Source organism: Poecilia reticulata, chromosome 19 (genome assembly GCF_904066995.2).
Source record: "Poecilia reticulata chromosome 19, P_reticulata-male-v2, whole genome shotgun sequence".
NCBI lineage: Eukaryota > Metazoa > Chordata > Actinopteri > Cyprinodontiformes > Poeciliidae > Poecilia > Poecilia reticulata.
In genome coordinates, this window is record NC_088848.1 from 15,755,028 (window position 1) to 15,772,145 (window position 17,118).

Genomic DNA, 17,118 nt, shown 5'->3' on the forward strand with positions numbered 1-17,118 from the left:
TAATATCCTAGGGGAAGATTTAAATATGTGGGAATTTTGACAGGAAGAAGGTCAGATGGGATTAACATTAGTGGTGGATTCATACTTTTTTTTTTTTAACACACCACTTAAGGATAGTTCTTAAAACTCCCATGGCAATATTTCCTCAATGTTGTTACCTCAGGTGGAAAATTTTTGATTTTTTAAAAAGTTTTATTAATCAGAAATTTTCCCTCTTTATGTTAATAAAGTTTCTAAAAAGCTGATATTTTACAGATTTGGTCATTATTGATGTCTATGACAGCGATTTGAACACTGGTATGACTACAGAACATTTTCAACAGCACCATTAAACATAATAAAACAATCATCAATATAACCTTTGCATAATTTAATGTGTGAGAAAATGTGAAAACAGGTTACATAATATAACTCAGATCAGGAGACATCTTACTCTCCACTGTTGCCCCTTTAAATTGCCTGTACAGATCAACTTGAAATATAAAATAATTTTTGACCGAGCTCTTCTTTTACTGATTTATTGATTGAACTTTCTGGGTATTATTTACCTTAAAGGCATCAAGAGGCAATTCACAACGTTGCTGACCTGCAAGCTAGGAGTGAAACACGTATCAGTGCTGAAAATAGATGGCATACCCACAGAAAGCAGAGATTGGTTAACAAAATAATTGATTTACTAGAAAAATACTGACAGATTAGTCAACTGTCGTAGCCATTGCTAGTTACTGACCTCAAACAGATCTATGATTTCCTTTGGCTCTCCGTATTATTAAGATGCTTCATGTTTTACCATCAGTTTCTCTCGTCATTTTCTAGATGACATTTTTGATCAAATCTGGTGTCACGGACGTCACAACCAAACGGGCTCTTCTCTGCGTGGAGCTTCATATGTTGCAGCAAATCTATTTTCTTCACAAAATGTTTACTGCAGCCGTTACAGCCAAACCTTGCCATGTGAACATTCATGTGTTTTCTCAGATAGGCTTGTCGTGAAAATCCTCTGCTGCAGATATTACAACTAAACAGCTTCTCTTCTGTATGGACATGCATGTGAATCTTTAGACAATTCTGTCGCGAAAATTCTTTATTGCAAACGCTGCAAGCAAATGGTTTTTCTCCCGTGTGAACGCACATGTGTCTCTTTAGAGTCTGATGTAGAGAAAATCCTTGACTGCAAACGCTACAAATGTACGGTTTCTCGCCGGTGTGAACACGCATGTGACTCTTTAGGTTCTCTTGTTGTGAAAATCCTTTACTGCAAACACTACAAACAAATGGTTTCGCCTCGAGGTGGATCCGCATGTGCTTTTTAAGAGTTTCTTTCATTTTAAATCTTGAATTGCAAACATCACAAGAGAAGGGTTTTTCTTCAGAATGGACCTTCAGGTGAGTTTTAAGGATTCTCTTTGCATGGAACCTTCTACCACAATCGTCACAAGTAAATGGCCTCTCTCCAGTGTGGAGTCTCATGTGCGTAAGAAGCGAAGTCTTTTCTTTAAACCCTTTACTACAAAGATCACAGCTGTGCTCTATTTTTCCAGAGTGAATCATCATGTGTAATTTAATGTGAGTCTTGCGTTTGAATCTTTTGCCGCAAACAATGCAACCAAAGGGTTTATCTACAGCTTCAACTCCAATATGTCTCCCACGTTTGGAACACAATTTAGGTCTTATGCCTTTTTTCTGAACCGTCATCTTACTTTGTTGTGAAACGCCCCCTGGATCTTGGATTCTGTCTGGTTCTGATCCTCCAAACTCCTCTTCATCAGGTTCTGATTCGATCTGTTCAGCTGAGCTGCTGGTTGAATCTTCTGTCTCTAGGTCGTCTTCAGTTTTGATCTGATGAAGCTCTGATAACTGAGCTTTCTCTTCATCTTCCCTCTTCATGGAAAGATGCTTTTCCTCCTGACTGATCAGTTGTTCCTCCTCTTCCTCCTTTATGTGGGGTTCAGGATCCTGCTGGTCAAAACTGGAACTGCCATCACGGGGAACCTCTGCTTTAATCGCCAACATTTGGACTGTTAACTCTGAAACACACATGGACATTGCCATTTTGAAAAGCAAATAGTTTGCATTATAACACACAATGTTAGAAATATAACAAAAAATACTAAGTAGATCAGGGATATAACCTGCTCATATTTCAGCTTGGAAGGTTTTATTCCTCCAAAAAGGTCAAGTTAATTGTGTGGACAAAACTTGGAGAAGTAGCTGTTCTCCTGTTTCATAATTCAAGGGCTTCGCTTTGATGTCCGTGTTAGTTAAATGTGAATACTAATACTTGCGACACAGATGGAAAATGATTGCAAGATTTCACATAACCAAGTCTTTTAAAAGAAAATACAAATATACTTTCAGCACAGTAAACTGAGTCACCGGATGTCAGATCGTGTCATAAGGACTGACAGAGGTTTTTTTTTTTTTAAACTACCAGGGTGAGCACAATGAAACAGGTTTCAGTGTGTTCTGTTGGCTTTAGTAAACAGATCTGAAGAAGACAGTGTTGAGATTAGAAATTCAAACAGTCATACTGTGAACTGAAACTAAACTTAAAAACAAAACAAAAAAAAAACATCCAGCTTGAGCTTATTTGTTCCAATACAGATGATTAGATATATGTCACTTACTGAGATCTTTGCTGTCTTGTTTTTCTACTTGTTCTGATGTGGATGCTGCGGGTATAGGAGGATCCAAGCTGAATCCTCCAGGTTCATCCGCTTCAACCTTCATCGTCTCAGGTTGAAGACAATGAAGGTCTTCGCAATAGTGGTCTTCAACCTTCACAGTAAGTCAATGTTTTCTTGGAGTACTACATTATGAAATGGAAAAGGCTTAAAATGCCACAAATACTAATTACCTCACTGCTGTTAGCTGCTTTAGCTACACAGCGGCTAATAGTTATTTCGCTTCTGTACTCTGTACTGCTAATTTCGCCTGGAAATAATCACAGCGGTTCAAATCTAACATGTAAAAGCGAAATCCTCACACAGACTCTCACAAGTCTGTTACATAAACAGAACAAACTTTGAAACGTTTCTTGTTTCGGAAACTAGTCAGTCAAGTAAACATTGCCATTTCCGGTAACTTCCTTCTCATTGACCAATGAATGACAAGTACAGCTCTGATTCGAAAACACACTTTCTCTTCAACCAGTCAACATTTCACAATAAAACAAAAAATGTTAAAAAGTAAACAATAATGGATGTGTATTTAAACAGGAACATTACACATAGTATTCCTCCTGTCAGCTAAGAACAGAACATCTACGGTTCAGTTCATGGAGACTCACTGAGACCAGAGAAAAACCCAGCTTCCAATTTCCAAAACTGTGTTTCTTTTCAGGCTCAAGTTTTTATTTAAATGGGAAGTTTGCCAAACAAATAAATCCACCCACACTGCACCTGGGGATATTTCTGCAAGACTGCATCAATCTGGAACTGTAATTTTGACTAGTCAATTTTTTTTAAGATTAATAAATTACAGATATCTTGAATATTTTAAAATCTACACATTTTCTATTTCATGTCATAAAATAATATTATGACTAGTCAAAATGATATTACTGATTTATTAAATAATTGATCTGTTTAGTCAAATGCCTGGGGCTTTAAATGACAAACTGAGATAGTTGAAATATCTTGAAAGACATTTGATCCCTCATAAAGTAATGGGAGATATCTTCAATTCTTCTTTTTACTTGCCAGAATGTAAATTCATATATCTTAAATTACCATTCAGAATAGTCAAAATGTTGAATCTAGTCAAAACAAATTTTTAGACATGTAGAATGTAGTCAGATTGTCAGATAAATATGATTTTATGTTACAGCGGTCTACCGTAAGGCCTGTTAGCCAACATCCCCACTTCAATCCTTGTTTCTACTTGCTGAAAATCCCATGATTGATAACAAACTACACAGTTGGACACAAAGAGTCTTTTTCATCAACAGTGAAATGTTTTCCAAGGCTGGGGAGCCTAAAAAAGAAACCATCTTAAAGCAGAAACAGTGGGAAACGTCCTGTTCTTATATAAAAATAATGAACCCTCCAGAAATTGAACAGAAATGTATACCTTTTTTGTCAGAGTAGCAAACCAACATCAATCTCACACAAAAGAAACATACTGAAAGTCATTAGAAGAGTAAAATTCAGCGTTTAACTAACTTTATAGAATCAGAACCAAGTCCCAGAACTTATTTTGCTGTGGTTTTGTCCTTTAAACAGTTTGTTTAAATTTTTCTCCTCAATGGAGAGAGATGTTCAGGTGGCGGTGAGTGGGTCACCAAAGATCTGGCACTAGCAGATAGCAGAAGGACTTCCCATGTCTTTGATGAGACAGGGAGGAACTGGTGGGATGGAGGAGTTTTGGGTGGTGTATGTGGAGTTAGTATTGTTAAGCACAAATCGTTCAGACAAAGTGTGAATAACTAGTTAGGTGAGCATTTTAAAGCAGTCCTCAGGAGTCTCTACATTTCATCCTTTAAAAAAATAAATGACAGACATTTGCTTGTGTCCTATATGCAGTTAGACACGGCAAAGCGTAATTCGGTCTGACTGGACATGCCTGTTCTCTGATGATGTTTTTATAAATCAATAAAAAAAAAAATATATATATATATATATATATGTTTTTATAAATCAATAATAAAATAAATAAATAAATAACATAAAATACAACAATATCAACATCCGTCTATAATGGATTTCAAAAAACTATTTCCTTTATTATGAAATACTAAAATTGACAACGGAAGTACTTTTTCAACTCAGAACTTTACTTGTCGTTGATTGGTCAGTGAGGAGGAAGTAACTGGATGTAACAGTGTTAGCTTGAGTTGCTAAGACCGGGGGGGAAAGCGGCTCAAAGTTTATGTAAAAATAGGTATATAGTTGATGTCTCAGACTCTCTGCTGGACAAATATCACTGCTGGGTATGTATTTTGAACCTTGATCACTATGACCAATTCTAATTGAACAGTACGTATTGTAATTAGCCTTCATTAGCACAGTTAATGGACCATTATTCATTAACTGTGCGTATTAGCGCAAAGCAACTAATAACAACGTTCAAGCTTTTAAAAGTTAATACTTTAGTGCTGGAGTTCACTGTCGGACTTGTGGGGAAGACCACATTGGCTGTGGACTAACCTTGTTGTCCAGCTGAGGACAGAGTGGACCCAGGACTACTGATTAAGGTATCAGACTCTCTGGTTTAGATATTCTCCTAATACGTTTTATTTGATCAAATGCTGATTTGTGTCTGATTCCCATTTCAAAGAACAGAAAAACAGAAGATCCAGATCATATGACTTCTAGAGCATGTGAAGGTTGAAGACAAGGATTGTGTAAAGGGGAATCCCAAGTGGAGTGAGGATGACTGAGATGATGAAGGTTGAAGCAGATGATCCTGGAGGGTTCAGCTTGGAGCCTCCCGTACCTGCAGCATCCACATCAGAGCCTGAGGAGGAAACGCGTGACAGCAAAGATCTCAGTAAGTGGCACACATTGTTTTAGCTGGATTCAGAGGACTCTCTTGACAGGTAGTAACAGAAGTAATAACATCTAACCTTTGCAGTTCCAAAGCAAGATTGTAGTTTCAATCGTGCAAACTGCAGACACAAGAAAAAGAAACGAAAGCCAAGTTTTTATATAAGAAAAAAAGACAATACTCGTCGCAGTATGATTGAAAGAATTGACGTGTCAGGCTAGAGTTTTAGTTGCCAGTGATTAGACCTACAGGCTTCTAACTACATGTTACTTCCTGCCAAAGGAAACAGTCAGCAGTAGAGTGTACTTACTTTTTTTTAATGCACGATCCCTTTATGGTCTTTAAAAGAATGGAATAGTATGAAATTTGATTTGAAGGTTTTTAAGTGTGGAGAGGTCAAAAATGGAAAAGAAACGTGGGTATAGAAATATTTTTTTCATTTCCAGATTCTCTTTTACCTTAATCAATTTATTTAGCTTTTTGCTATTTTTTTTCCAGTAGTTTTTATTAAGATATATGTATGTGTATATATATATATATATATATATATATATATATATATATATATATGTACATGTGTGTGTATGTGCACATATAAATTGTTTCTAAGCAAACACTAATGTCTATGTGATTGTCAGTGTTTCCACTCCATCAGATGTTGGTGATCAAAGCAGACGTTCCCCATGATTGGAACGCCAGTTTGGACCAGCAGGACCCAGAGCCCCCCCACATAAAGGAGGAAGAGGAGGAACAATGCATCAGTCATAAGGAAATGCATCTTACTGTGAAGAGGGAAGATGACGAGAAAACCGAGTTATCAGAGCGTCTTCAGATCAAGACTGAAGACAGGAGCTCAGCTGAACAGCTGGAAACACAACCAGAACCAGATGGGAACCCAGATCTAGCACGTCCCAATCCGAAAAGTAAGATAATGGTTCACAGAAGAGGTAAAAGACATAAACTGTGTTCCAAGCTTTCACCTAAGGGCCACATGAGAGAGAAATCATTCGGTTGCGATGTTTGTGGCAAGCGATTTAAACGTGAGACTAATTTTAAATTGCACATGGTGATTCACAGCGAAAAAACGGAACACATCTGCAATATTTGTAGCAAAGGATTTAAAGCGAAGCGTTCCCTTGAGACGCATATGAGGCGGCACACTGGGGAGAAGCCGTTTGCGTGTGACGTTTGCAGCAGAAGGTTCCATGCAAAGAGCAATCTCACAAGTCACCTGAAGGTCCACTCGGAAGAAAAACCCTTTTCTTGTGATGTTTGTGGTACGAGGTTTATAAGAAACGAAAATCTCAAGAGGCACATGTGGATCCACACGACAGAGAAACCGTTTATCTGTAGTGTTTGCAGTAAAGGATTCTCACTGCAGCAGAGGCTTGAAACTCACATGCGCGCTCACAAGGGGGAGAAACTATTCATGTGCAGCGTTTGTAGTAAAGGATTTTCCCGACACGAGAATCTGAAAAGACACACGCGCATACATACAGGCGAGAGGCCGTTTGTCTGCAGTTTTTGCAGCAAAGGGTTTTCACTACAAGAGACACTGAAGAGCCACATGCGTGTTCACACGGGGGAGAAACCGTTCATTTGCAGTATTTGCAGTCAAGGATTTTCTCTCCAGCAGAATCTGAAGAGTCACATGTACGTCCATACAGGGGAGAAACCGTTCACTTGTAGTGTTTGTAGTAAAGGATTTTCTCGGCAGGTGTACCTAAAAAGTCACTCAAAGGTTCATACGGCACCGTTTAGCTGTAGTGACTGCGGTAAATGTTTTATGAATGAGATGCAGCTACAGCGGCATGTGAGGTTCCACTCAGAGGAGAGACCGTTCAGTTGTGATGTCTGCAAAAGCAGATTTAATCAGAAGATTCATCTGGAAAGTCACATGAGAGTCCATTCAAGAGAAAAACCGTTTGTTTGCAGCGTTTGCAGTAAAGCGTTTTCCCGTCCTGGGGATCTGAACAGACACATGGGTGTTCATAAGGGCTGCAGCTAATGACTGAGAAATCTGTCCATATGCTTTTAGACAGTCAACTGTTATTTTAAGTCCCTGCTCTCTGGAGGATTATCCTCTGACAGTGTTTGAAACCTTTTGAAAATGTTTCACTTCTTTGATCAGCTGTAAGTTAAAATATGGAATACATTAAAGTTGGAATGAGCACAGTTTGTCCAAATGAGTTAAAATAAAAATCCTTACATCGTTACACGTTGTTTTAAGGCATGGCTGAAGTTCATTAATGTTGCCACAAGATGGCAGCAATACACTAAAACCGCGAGAGCCTTCCGTAAGAGGCTGCAGATTTTATGTATCAGAGTTCTGAATGAAGCGGAAACGAATCCACTGCAAATAAAAATCAAAATGAGCAATAACAATGATAATAATAAGCTGTACAAGACAATTACATAAAATACTGTCCAGTTATTACAAATAAAAATTCTTATTTTTTTTATTGAACTGGCAGGAGGCGACAGCAGAGGTCCACCAGTGCTGAAAACATGGAAATTATTTCACAAAGTTTGAAAGAAAAAAAAACAAAGAACAGCGTGTACAGTAAATGATCAGACATTCAAATCTGATTGTCATATTGTTATGCTGCCTGGGCATCATGTGACATGTGTTGCTCTTCTCATTGGTGCTTCTGATCTCCTGAAGGGAGATGACACAACTACAGTATCTTCAGTTCAAGAGAATTTTGTTTTGATATATCTGAATTAATAACATGTCATAAAACAGTAACCTTTTCTTTTTTATTGTATTTAATTTCTTACAATTATCCACCAGCCTTAAGGCATGCTCTGTGAAACTGGTTTTCTGTGAACACTAAAAAATATTAAAGGGGAAAATGTTTTGTTCAAGAAGGGTGTTAAAAGCTAGCAATACAATTGCTACTTAGTGCCTGCCTTAATAAAAACAAATAAGATGTAAAATTATACATGTCCAATGTGTGTAAAAAAAAATAAAATCCGGAATCTCCCAATTTAATATAATTGTCCTCTTTGCCCTGTTTATCGTGTTTTTAAATAGGATACATGTTGGATCGTACCAACGCTTTTAGTGTTGAGTCTAAAATGTGAATACATTTAAATAATGGATATTATGTCGTTATTTGTACATTTGTTCAATATAAAATATGTAGTCTGTCATTAGAATGATTTTTGTGTAATAAGCTGGATGCAATGGACTAATAGTGGAGCTCTGCAAACTACAAAACCGTGTATTTCTTCCAACCAGCAGATCTCACTCCATGCAGCGTGTTCAGCTTGGTGTTTTTGCTTTGTCAGCATCTTTTCATTTTTTAGAGTTGTATTTATGTAACTATTGCAGAGAAAGACTTTGCTGCAAGCAGTGATCATGAACAGAATTGTTTATTGGATTCAAGTCTGTTTTAGAAAACCGTCCTCTGTAGATGGGAGTGATTACTTTGGTAAATAAATATTAAAAAATGTCTTGGTTGTAACTGAAGTGTTTGAGTTCTTTATTATTTTGTGATTGTTTTAATTTCTTTTCTTGAAAACTTGGGAGTTTTATAGCTTTTTTTTGTGTACTGCTGTCAAACAGGTAAGCTTCTTTGATTTATATTACTTCATATATGAAATTTATCCATTAAAGTTAGTGGTTATGGTGCTGCGTGCTAGTTAATTGAAAACCATTGATTAATATTTCTGTGTAAAAACATTTCTTAATACGGCTATCTTTTATACCTCCTGTCATCAATGTCATACTTGACCTACATTTTTGGTTCAGCTTTTTAGAAATAAAATACCTCCATGGTACAAAAAGATCTACTAAAACTATATAGGGTAACCGTTGCGAAATGAGTTAAAAATCCATTTTACTTGAATGCTGTTATACTGAGGCTTAGAGATTCATCCGCATCATTCCTAGTGATTTTTGTGTGTATTTCCCCACAAACGAAAACAGAAGTTCAAGTTTTTAGGATCTTTTTTTTTTAAGAGAACTTTCTTTTTTATTAAACAGGGAAAATACAATTTGACATAGTTCCACAACATACAATGCAACAATTGAGTTGTACAGTATTTAGTTGTTGCTAGACACTGTACAAGTTATGTCCTTAGTTCAGCTTTTACATCAAAATACAGTAGATGAAATTAATTTCTTTGCATCAAAAACAAAAAAAAAACAAAAACAGCCACATCCAAGGATTACCTAATGCTTTAAATACAATGACAGATGACACTTTTTGTGAAATACCTTAGTTTAAATTCAAAGTGTTCTGGAGGAAGGAGCGGATTACTCTAAAGATGGTAAATCAATTTTGTTCATACAATCTACTGCCTTTAAAAAAGAAGGCAAAAAATAAAGTTTTCATAATTTCATTAAATACAGGCATAATTCCAGCTCTTTCCAGCAAGAAACAAACATTTCCTTAAGACTTATGCTATTTTTGTTACACCAAGCTTCAAAATAAAAGATTTGAATGATTCTCTACACATTACATCAGTTATGATTGCAGTAAGTTTTTTTTCTCGTACAGAATAAATTAAACGAGTTAAACTCACTACGTTGGGAGAAATTTTCAACTCCTTGATCAGATTGATTTTTTTTTTTTTAGTTCAAGTCTAAGTAGTGTTTGAAGTTTTTGTTTTACATTTATCATAATCATTGGAAACAAATACACTAAAATGTATTAAATGCATAACGGTCAACTAACTTTGACAGGTTTTCAAAAAGCAGATATTTACAGTCTTGTATCAGAAAAAATAAATTAAAAATAAACGGAATACTGTATACTTAGTGATAAATCTCTAGAAGGCAACTTGGTTTATATTCGGTACAAATTTATCACTGTTTAGACTCGATGCAATTAGCTAGGTTTTGTATACCAATTTGAACAATGAACTAAACTTTACGTTATTAATTAGGACTGAATTGAAACCTATTTACTTGACTGTATTTTTGTATAACTGGATTTTGTTTTTTTTTTGTAAAGCACCTAGAGACTATATTTGTTGCGATTTGGCCCTAAACAAAACTGCATTTATCTGAATAATCATTGAGAAATGAAACGGTGCGCACAGAAAATAGAAATGCAATCATGTGAAAATCCCTGGCTTCAAACAAATCCGTTCTGTTCGAATACATAAGTGACCGTTTCGGTGAGCTTGCTGTAAAAAGTATCCCCTACACACAACAGCACAAACGATTTCTCTCATGAACACACATTGGAGTCTTTAGGAGAGCTCGTCATGAAAACCCATTACTGCCAACACTAGCTTAATGACTTTTCTCCAGCGTGAATAACCACATGCCTATTTAGACACTTTTTCGCTGAAAAGCCTTTACTGCAAAAACTACAAGTATAGGGCTTCTCTCCTGTGTGGACACACATGTGATTCTGCAGAGTCTCCTGTCGTGTAAATACTTTACTACAGACGCCGCAAGAAAACGGCTTTTCTATCGTGTGAACCACCATGTGTCTATTTAAAGTCTTCTTTGATAAAAATCCTTTACTACAAATGCCACAACTAAATGGCTTCTCTCCTGTGTGAACACACATGTGACTCTGTAGAAGAGCCGGTTGTAGAAATCCTTTACTGCAAATGCTACAGACAAACGGTTTCTCTCCTGTGTGAACACACATGTGACGTTGAAGGCAGTCCTGACGGGCAAATCTTTTACTACAAACACTACAAATAAATGGTTTCTCTCCTGTGTGAACAACCATATGTATGTTCAATTTGTTCTTCTCTGAAAACCCTTTGCTGCACACATTGCAAATAAAGGGTCTCTCTCCCGTGTGAACACACATGTGACGCTGCAAATAAGCGTGCACCGGGAATCTTTTATTACAAACGGCACAAACGAATGGTTTCTCTCCCGTGTGAACAATCATGTGTATGCTCAAGTTGTTTTTCGCTGAAAATCCTTTGCTGCAAACACTGCAAGTGTAGGGTTTCTCGCTCATGTGAATACGTACGTGGGCTCTGAGGTTCGGCTTCGACTTAAAACTCTTACGACAAACGTCACAGGCAAAAGGTTTCTCCCCAGTGTGGACATTCATGTGTGTCTGAAGAGAACGCTTTTCAACAAATCCTTTGCCACAAAGATCACAACTATGCTGTCTCTTTCCTGTGTGGGTGACCATGTGTAATTTTACGGAATGCTTACGTCTGAATCTCTTGCCACAAAGATTGCAGCCAAATGACTTCTCCCCGTCTGCCATGTTACTTTGCTGGGAGGGACATACAACCTCTGGGTCACTATCTGGTTCTGGTCGTCTAAAGTTCTCTGCAACAGGTTCAGGTGAACTGCTGGTTGGAGCTTCTGTCTCTAGGTCATCTTCAGTTTTGATTTGATGAAGTTCTGACAACTGAGGTTTCTCTTCATCTTCAATCTTCACAATAAGCAACTCTTCCTCCTGACTGATCCACTGTTCCTCCTCTTCTTCCTCTTTTATGAAAGGAAGCTCTGGGTTCTGCCGGTCAAAACTGGAGTTTGTGTTATTGGGAAACTCTTCTTTAATCTCCAAAATCTGAGGGACTGGGAAAGATATAACATTGATGGACATTAATTATGGCTGACAATTTTACAAAAATTTTAATATTTCACATAATGAAACAACATTCTCCTTAATGTTTAAGATAAAAATTAAATTGCTAATTAACACTGATAAAAGTCGAAATGTTTGGAAATGAGAAAGTTAACCAAAAAAGTTGGATGTTCTTCTACCTGCACAGAGCAAAAGGGACTCATAAAAATTCCAATATACAGCATTAACCTATTTTAGGATGCCTACACCAACCACTAGACTGAGAGTGGCCACCACAAATATATTCTGATATATTCCTCATCAGTAACGCAGTGCTTTAAAGAGAAGGATGTTATGTACATTGTTGCACTTTTGTAAGGCAGTAGCTCTGTAGAAAATAGGCAACTCAATTTTTTAAACAGTCGGTCAATCTGGAAAACTAAACTACTGCTTGTCATGGTCTACATTACCTCTTAAGTTCTTTGTCTAAGCTTGAAATAATGTACATTTGATTTCAGTTAAACTGTGCAAGTTTCATGCTGGGTTGTGGCAAATAGACTTCGTATGGATGATTGGAATTGTTGACAATTAGACAGAGTGGCTAGTGTTTTTTTTTTTTTTTTTTTACTCCGAGAGAACTTTGCATACTTTTCTAACTTACTGAGATCTTTGTTGTCTTGTGTCTTTTCCTCCAGTTCTGATGTGGATGTTGCAGGTGTGGGGGGCTCCAAACTGGACCCGCCAGGTTCACCTGCTTCCACCTTGATCATCACAGTCACCTGGGATTTTCCTTTTTACAATCCTTGTTGTCAATCGTCACATGTTTTAGTAAATCAAGGTTTCAGTCACATAACCCTAACCCATGAACCCCTGACAAGTTATCCAAAACGTCTCTGCAGCTAGCTGCTTTAGCTCGCCGGTAGCTAACAGTCCATTATTATTATAGTATGCACTGCAACAAAGACTAGAAATATTCAAAGCAAACATATCAACGCAATATCCTCACGAATATTGTCGAGTAGATGGCCTGAAACATCAGCACTACACTTGCTTTACAGAAACTTTAAGCCATTTATCAAACGGGAATTAAAAATTAAAGGTGTAGCATTTTACATCTGGTTACTTCCGCCTCACTAACCAGTGAATGATAAGTTAAGCTCTTGTACTTCCGCTTTTCACAATAAATCTTATTTTCCAAATGCCTTCCTCTACTATTTTTTTTTCACCAGTCTATAAGACAAATCAAATCATTGTCGCTTACTCAGTACTCAACACTGAATTGAAATTCTAATTTAAGTTATTTTCTTATTAAAAGTGCACGTTTGTGTTGTGTTTTTTTTCTCCTTTATTTGTCATTCATTGGTCAGTCAGCAGGAAGAACGATGTTAGTTTGACTAGCAGCTTCGTTTGACGAGCTACGTTCCGAGTGAAAAACCGATAAGTTGTCATTAAAGATAGTATAATTGGTGTTTCATACCGTCTAATCAACAGCCTGCGTAAGGATATTACTTTTACGTGTTTGTATTTAATCTCTTTGATATGTATCGCCTTACGTTGCCGTACATAAAGTAATTTGGCTTTATTGGTGAGAGGAAACGCATGTTAGCCACTATGGAGCTGAAGCAGCTAACAGCTAGAGACGTTTAAATCTATTTAAAAAATCCATGGTTTAGTGCTACAAAACGAGTCCACTCTCATAGTTTATTAGATTATTAGATTGTGAATACCTTCCTTAACCTTATTGTCCAGCTACGGAGCGGACCCAGAACTACTGACCAGGGTATCGGACTGCTCTGCAGCTTCAGCTCTGCTACTGTTTACGTTTTCTATTAACACACTTTATTTAATCAGAGACCTTCTTATGTCTGATTCCAGTTTCAGGCAGCAGAAAAACAGAAGATCCACGTTTATATGACTGAAACCTTGATCTACTGGAACATGTGAAGTTTGAAGACGGGGATTGTAAAAAGGAGGATCCCGGGTGGAGTGAGGATGTCTGACGTGATGAAGGTCGAAGCAGACGAACCTGGGGGGTTCAGCTCGGAGCCCCCCATGTGTGCAGCATCCACATCAGAACTGGAGGAGGGAACACAAGACAGCAAGGATCTCAGTAAGTGACACACATGGATTGTCCGGGGATTCTTTCAACACGTCAGATGTCCGTCTCAGGGTCACACATATTCCAACAGACACCATCTTTAACAGACTTTGAATGAAGCTTCCAACTGTTTTATATCCAGGGTTCCTACATGGGGCTTCTCAGAAGGTGTTTGGATAGACCTGAGTTACTGTTTGACTTTCCAGTCTTTTTAACTTATTCTGATATCTGAAAAATGAAAGTCAGGGACATAAAATGTCCTTAACTATATCTTTTTGATGATGGTCTTCTAATTCCTACAAAGACTTAACACCTGATCTAAAATAAAAAGTATTGTGAAAATTTTCCATATATACTTTAATTTTTTTCACCCTTACAATATATATGATTTAATTTATAAAATTGTCAGCAATCGTTAATGCCTGTTTGTGTTTAATTCTTTCCAGCTCATCAGATGTTTATGACTAAAGAGGTTCCCCATGACTGGAGTCCTAGTTTGGACAGTGAAAATCCAGAAGCCCACGTGAAGGACGAAGAAGAGGAGCAGTGGATCAGTCAGGAAGAAGAGTTGCGTACTGTGAAGATTAAAGATGAAGAGAAACCTCATTTATCAGAGCTTCATCAAATCAAAACTGAAGATGACGTAGAGACAGAAGTTCCAACCAGCAGTTCACCTGAACCTGTTGCAGAGAACTTTAGACCACCACAACCAGACAGGGACCCAGAAGCCCACGTGAAGGACGAAGAGAAGGAGCAGTGGATCAGTCAGGAGGAAGAGTTGCGTATTGTGAAGATTAAAGATGAAGAGAAACCTAGGTTGTCAGAACTTCATCAAATCAAAACTGAAGATGACCTAGAGACAGAAGCTCCAACCAGCAGTTCACCTGAACCTGTTGCAGAGAACTTTAGACGACCAGAACCAGATAGTGACCCAGAGTCTGTATGTCCCTCCCAGCAAAGTAACATGGCAGATGGGGAGAAAACATTTGGTTGCAATTTGTGTGATAAAAGATTCAGACGTAAGCGTTTTGTTAAATTACACATGATGACTCACACAGGAAAGAGAGAGCTTAGTTGTGATCTTTGTGGCAAAGGATTTGTAGAAAAGCGTTCTCTTCAGACACACATGAATGTCCACACTGGAGAGAAACCTTTTGCCTGTGACGTTTGCTGTAGAAGGTTTCATGCAAAGACAAGTCTTACTACACACATGAAGGTCCACTCAGAAGAAAAACCTTTTTCATGTGATGTTTGTGGTTTAAGATTTTGGTTAAAATCCGTTTTTAAAAAGCACACCCAGATCCATTCCACAGAGAAACCGTTTGTTTGCCGTGTTTGTAGTAAAAGGTTTTTGCGACAAGGAAACCTAAAGAGTCACATGCATATTCACACCGGAGAGAGACCGTTTATTTGTAGTGTTTGTAGTAAAGGATTTTCTCAACTTATTCATCTGACGAGTCACATGCGTGTTCACACAGGAGAGAAACCATTGGTTTGTGGCTTTTGTCACAAAGGATTTTCCCATTCAGTTAGTCTAAAGAGTCACATTCTTGTTCATTCAGGGGACAAACCTTTCGTTTGTAGAGTTTGCAATAAAGGATTTTCAAGACGAGAGGTTCTAAAGAAACACATGCCTGTTCATACAGGAGAGAAACCGTTTATTTGTGAATTTTGTAGTAGAGGATTTTCACGACAAGAGAATCTAAAGAGTCACATGTGTGTTCACACCGGGGAGAAACCCTTCGTTTGCGACGTTTGTAGCAGAGGTTTTTCACGAAGAGCTAGTCTGAAGAGTCACATGAATGTTCATACGGGACAGAAACCATTTATTTGCAGTGTCTGTAGTAAAGGATTTTCACGACAACAGAATCTAAGGAGTCACATGCGTGTTCACACAGGAGAGAAGCCATTGACCTGTGGTTTTTGTCACAAAGGATTTTCCCATTCAGTTAGTCTAAAGAGTCACATGCTTGTTCATACAGGAGACAAACCGTTTGTTTGTAAAGTGTGCAATAGAGGATTTTTAAGACTAGAGATTCTAAAGAGTCACATGCGTGTTCATACAGGAGAGAAACCGTTTATTTGTGAATTTTGTAGTAGAGGATTTTCACGACAAGATATTCTAAAGAATCACATGCGTGTTCACACCGGGGAGAAACCCTTTGTTTGCGACGTTTGTAGTAAAGGTTTTTCACGAAGAGCTAGTCTGAAGAGTCACATGCGCGTTCATACAGGACAGAAACCATTTATTTGCAACGTTTGTGGTAAAGGTTTTTCACGACCAGATACTCTAAAGAATCACATCCGTGTTCACACAGGACAAAAAACGTTCATCTGTAGTGTTTGTAGTCGAGGATTTTCACGTTCAGCCAGTCTAAAGAGTCACATGTGTTCACATATGAAACAAACCTTTTGCAGCGAAGACCTTTCACACTGTGAAAATTTGAAGAAACCTATGGATGTTCACCAGGACTCCAACTGAATGTGCTGGTGGTCGGTTAATCGGTTAATTTTTCAAAATTGTCTTTAACTCATCTCTGCATTATGTGGGCACAGTTTTGATTAGGACCAGTACTAAATTGCATTTCTAGATATTGGGCGAATTTAGAGGCTTTTATTGTGATGTTTAAAGGTCATTTCTAATTCTTTTTGAGATGCAAAGAACTCGTGTTTGGTTGTATAAACATTGCTCAACGTTAGCCCATCATTCTGTACTGAAAAACCACTTCTGAGATTTTATTTCCTCCAAGGGAACAAAATGATTGAATAAAACTGTTTCATGATCTCTTTCTGTTGTATGATATTCTTCAAGACCAAACATGCAGGATGACTTTGGACACCACTGCTGTAGGCTTGTAATTTGATCTTTATTAAATAGTGTGCTGTTCAATCCAGTGTCTAAATCTGAGCCTTGATGTTGTTGCAGTTTCTTTCCTGCTTTTTCCACTCACCTCTCATCTCATCTACTTTCCTTTGTGCATTCATGCTTTTCTCAACTAACTGAGAAAAGCAATTAGTTGAGAAATATAA

General features: G+C 37.6%; 4 protein-coding genes and 1 long non-coding RNA gene across 7 annotated transcripts; 2 read left to right on the forward strand and 3 right to left on the reverse strand.

Annotated features, from left to right (window-relative positions):
- Nucleotides 1–355: 355 nt before the first annotated feature.
- LOC103481763 (uncharacterized) lies at nt 356–3,530 on the reverse strand. Its single transcript, XM_008437502.3, has 2 exons — nt 2,628–3,530; nt 356–2,027 (listed from the first exon to the last, which is right to left on the reverse strand). The coding sequence occupies exons 1-2, from the start codon at nt 2,728–2,730 to the stop codon at nt 793–795; spliced, it is 1,338 nt and encodes a 445-aa protein (XP_008435724.2). The 5' UTR covers nt 2,731–3,530; the 3' UTR covers nt 356–792.
- Nucleotides 3,531–5,210: 1,680 nt separating this feature from the next.
- Nucleotides 5,211–6,132, reverse strand: LOC145549077 (uncharacterized). Its single transcript, XR_014085026.1, has 3 exons — nt 5,798–6,132; nt 5,567–5,608; nt 5,211–5,457 (listed from the first exon to the last, which is right to left on the reverse strand). It is a non-coding gene; the product is annotated as an uncharacterized LOC145549077 (long non-coding RNA).
- LOC103481762 (uncharacterized) lies at nt 5,357–8,957 on the forward strand. Of its 2 annotated transcripts, none has more exons than XM_008437500.3 (2): nt 5,357–5,490; nt 6,126–8,957. In XM_008437500.3, exons 1-2 carry the CDS (start codon nt 5,373–5,375, stop codon nt 7,493–7,495), a joined length of 1,488 nt encoding a protein of 495 aa, XP_008435722.1. In that variant the 5' UTR covers nt 5,357–5,372; the 3' UTR covers nt 7,496–8,957. The 2 variants fall into 2 exon arrangements, with proteins under 2 accessions (XP_008435722.1, XP_008435723.1); XM_008437501.3 differs by having other exon boundaries at nt 5,368–5,490; nt 6,143–8,957.
- A 955-nt stretch (nt 8,958–9,912) lies between these two features.
- Nucleotides 9,913–13,382, reverse strand: LOC103481761 (uncharacterized). Its single transcript, XM_081600435.1, has 2 exons — nt 12,652–13,382; nt 9,913–12,001 (listed from the first exon to the last, which is right to left on the reverse strand). The coding sequence occupies exons 1-2, from the start codon at nt 12,758–12,760 to the stop codon at nt 10,731–10,733; spliced, it is 1,380 nt and encodes a 459-aa protein (XP_081456561.1). The 5' UTR covers nt 12,761–13,382; the 3' UTR covers nt 9,913–10,730.
- LOC103481760 (uncharacterized) lies at nt 13,350–17,003 on the forward strand. Of its 2 annotated transcripts, none has more exons than XM_008437497.3 (3): nt 13,350–13,486; nt 13,866–14,100; nt 14,535–17,003. In XM_008437497.3, the coding sequence occupies exons 2-3, from the start codon at nt 13,983–13,985 to the stop codon at nt 16,568–16,570; spliced, it is 2,154 nt and encodes a 717-aa protein (XP_008435719.2). In that variant the 5' UTR covers nt 13,350–13,486; nt 13,866–13,982; the 3' UTR covers nt 16,571–17,003. The 2 variants fall into 2 exon arrangements, with proteins under 2 accessions (XP_008435719.2, XP_008435718.2); XM_008437496.3 differs by having other exon boundaries at nt 13,405–13,770.
- Nucleotides 17,004–17,118: the final 115 nt, after the last annotated feature.